General features: G+C 40.8%; 1 protein-coding gene across 1 annotated transcript; it reads right to left on the bottom strand.

Annotated features, from left to right (window-relative positions):
* Nucleotides 1-793: 793 nt before the first annotated feature.
* LOC120226777 (olfactory receptor 2J3-like) lies at nt 794-1,732 on the bottom strand. The gene has a single exon (XM_039224942.1). It carries the CDS (start codon nt 1,730-1,732, stop codon nt 794-796), a length of 939 nt encoding a protein of 312 aa, XP_039080873.1.
* Between the last annotated feature and the right edge of the window lie 471 nt (nt 1,733-2,203).

Below are 2,203 nucleotides of genomic sequence, written 5' to 3'. Positions count from 1 at the left end.
CTTTACCATTTAGCTAACCTGAATGCTTGTCAATGACCAAAAATGCCATTCACCTATGTCTTTGCTATAGTGTCCCCATCTTTTTGTAAATATTAATGCAGAGTCCATAATTTAGCATAGTATTTTTATGCTTTATTTAAAGTTGTTATGTATTTATTTTGAGAGAAAGAGAGAGAGTCAGTGGGGGACAGACAGGGAAAGAGAGTCCCAAGCAGGCGCCACACTGTCAACACAGACCCAGATGCACGGTTTTAATTCACAAACCATGAGATCATGAATTGAGCCAAAGTCAAGAGTCCAACATGTAATCGACCTGAGCCACACAGGTACCCCTAGCATATTATTTTTAAAACCCTGCCCCTATGAGTGACTAGGTGGCTCAGTTGGTTATGTTTCCAACTCTTGATTTCAGCTCAGGTTATGACCTCATGGTTTCATGAGTTCCAGGCCCACATCAGGCTCTGTGCTCTGTGGAGCCTGCTAGGGATTCTCTCTCTCCCCCTCCCCCACTTGTGCTTTCTGTCTCTCTCAAAAATGAATGAAGTTTAAAAAATAGTCCCTAATTTCTATTGACACTAATTATCGGATTGTTAAAAATTAAAGTGTTAAAAATAAAAAAGTTATCTCTAAATATTTCAGAATTAGCCAATAAATACAACCCAAATTTAGGGCTGATTTTTCGTCTATGCTTGCTGCGTTGTAGACTAAAATGAGTACCAAGAGCAGGAAAACCACCCTCCAAGATAGACCAGATGCTGAATAAAAGTTGCCGGACAAAAATTGTTATCCTCTGTCATATCTCCCACTCCAGACCCACTTGTCTCCTTACAGCCGCTCTTACATCTTTGTTTCTGAGAGTGTAGATTAGCGGGTTGAGGCTAGGTGTGACAACAGTGTAAAAGAGGGCAATGAACTTGCCCTGATCTTGGGAACTTCCTGATGGTGGCTGAAGATATGTGCACATGGCTGGAATGAAAAAGAGGGACACAACCATAAGATGGGCTCCGCATGTCCCAAACACTCTCTGAAGTCCGGTTGATGACTGCATCCTCAGCACAGCCCGGGCAATGGCGCCGTATGAGCTGAGAATCAGGATGAGTGGTATGAGGACAAAAATGGAGCTCGTGACCAGGAGGGTCAGCTCATTAGCACGGGTATCAACACACGATAATTTCAGCAGTGCTGGAACTTCACAGAAGAAATGGTCAACTTGGCGATGTCCACATAGGGGGACCCAGAAGGTAAAGGAGGAATGAAGTGCTGAGGTGGTAAAACCACTGACCCAGGAAGCCACAGCCAACAGGTGGCAGAAATGAGGGTTCATGACCACGGTGTAATGCAGGGGTCTACAGACAGCTGCATAACGGTCATAGGACATGACCACCAGGAGGACACACTCTGTGGTTCCCAGTGCAAGGACAAAGTAAAGTTGAGTCATGCAACCGGCATAAGAGATGGTCTTTTCTGGGCCCCAGAGGTTGACCAGCAACTGAGGGATGGAGCTGGTGGTGTAGCAGAGATCCAGAAAAGAGAGGTTGGAGAGGAAGAAGTACATGGGAGTGTGGAGATGGGCGTCCAGGTAAGACAAGACAATGATAAAGAGGTTGCCTATCAATGTCATCAAGTAGAACATCAAGATAAGCACAAAGAGAACTACTTCCAGATGCGGCCAATTAGAAAAACCCAGGAGAACAAAGTAGCCTTCAGAACTTACATTTTTTCCCATTGTCATTTTTTTCCAGTATCTGGAGAAAGAATCATAAACTCAAAGGCTGCCCACTCATCATCAAATACCTGGAGAAAACCTATACCATTTCCAAATATGCTCTTGTTACAGTAACATATTTATAGTTTTATTTTTATGTTTTATTCAGATAGTTTTATATGTTTCATTCAGATATTTTTCCTGTTGTGTTTACAATCAATAACTTCTCAAGTGAATGGGATTTTTAAAAAATAAATCCCTAAGTTAGTATTGGATAAATAAAAATTAATGATTAAGTTACATATCCAGGAAGACAATTTTCATGGAAAATAATCTTTTTTAACAAAAAAATTTTCAATTTATTCCTCTTTAATGTATTTTCAGACTATTTCCAATTTTGTGGTTACACAGAAAGGAATATCTCTACTCTTAATAATCTTACATATAAATGAGAGCTTACCATGAGATGGAAAACAACTCAGTAGCAACTTTAAAATT

This window comes from Hyaena hyaena, unplaced genomic scaffold, assembly GCF_003009895.1.
Source record: "Hyaena hyaena isolate Hyena2069 unplaced genomic scaffold, ASM300989v1 scaffold_1842, whole genome shotgun sequence".
Classification (NCBI taxonomy): Eukaryota; Metazoa; Chordata; class Mammalia; order Carnivora; family Hyaenidae; genus Hyaena; species Hyaena hyaena.
Note: the sequence above shows the minus strand (reverse complement) of the source record. Positions and strands in the feature narration are given on the sequence as shown.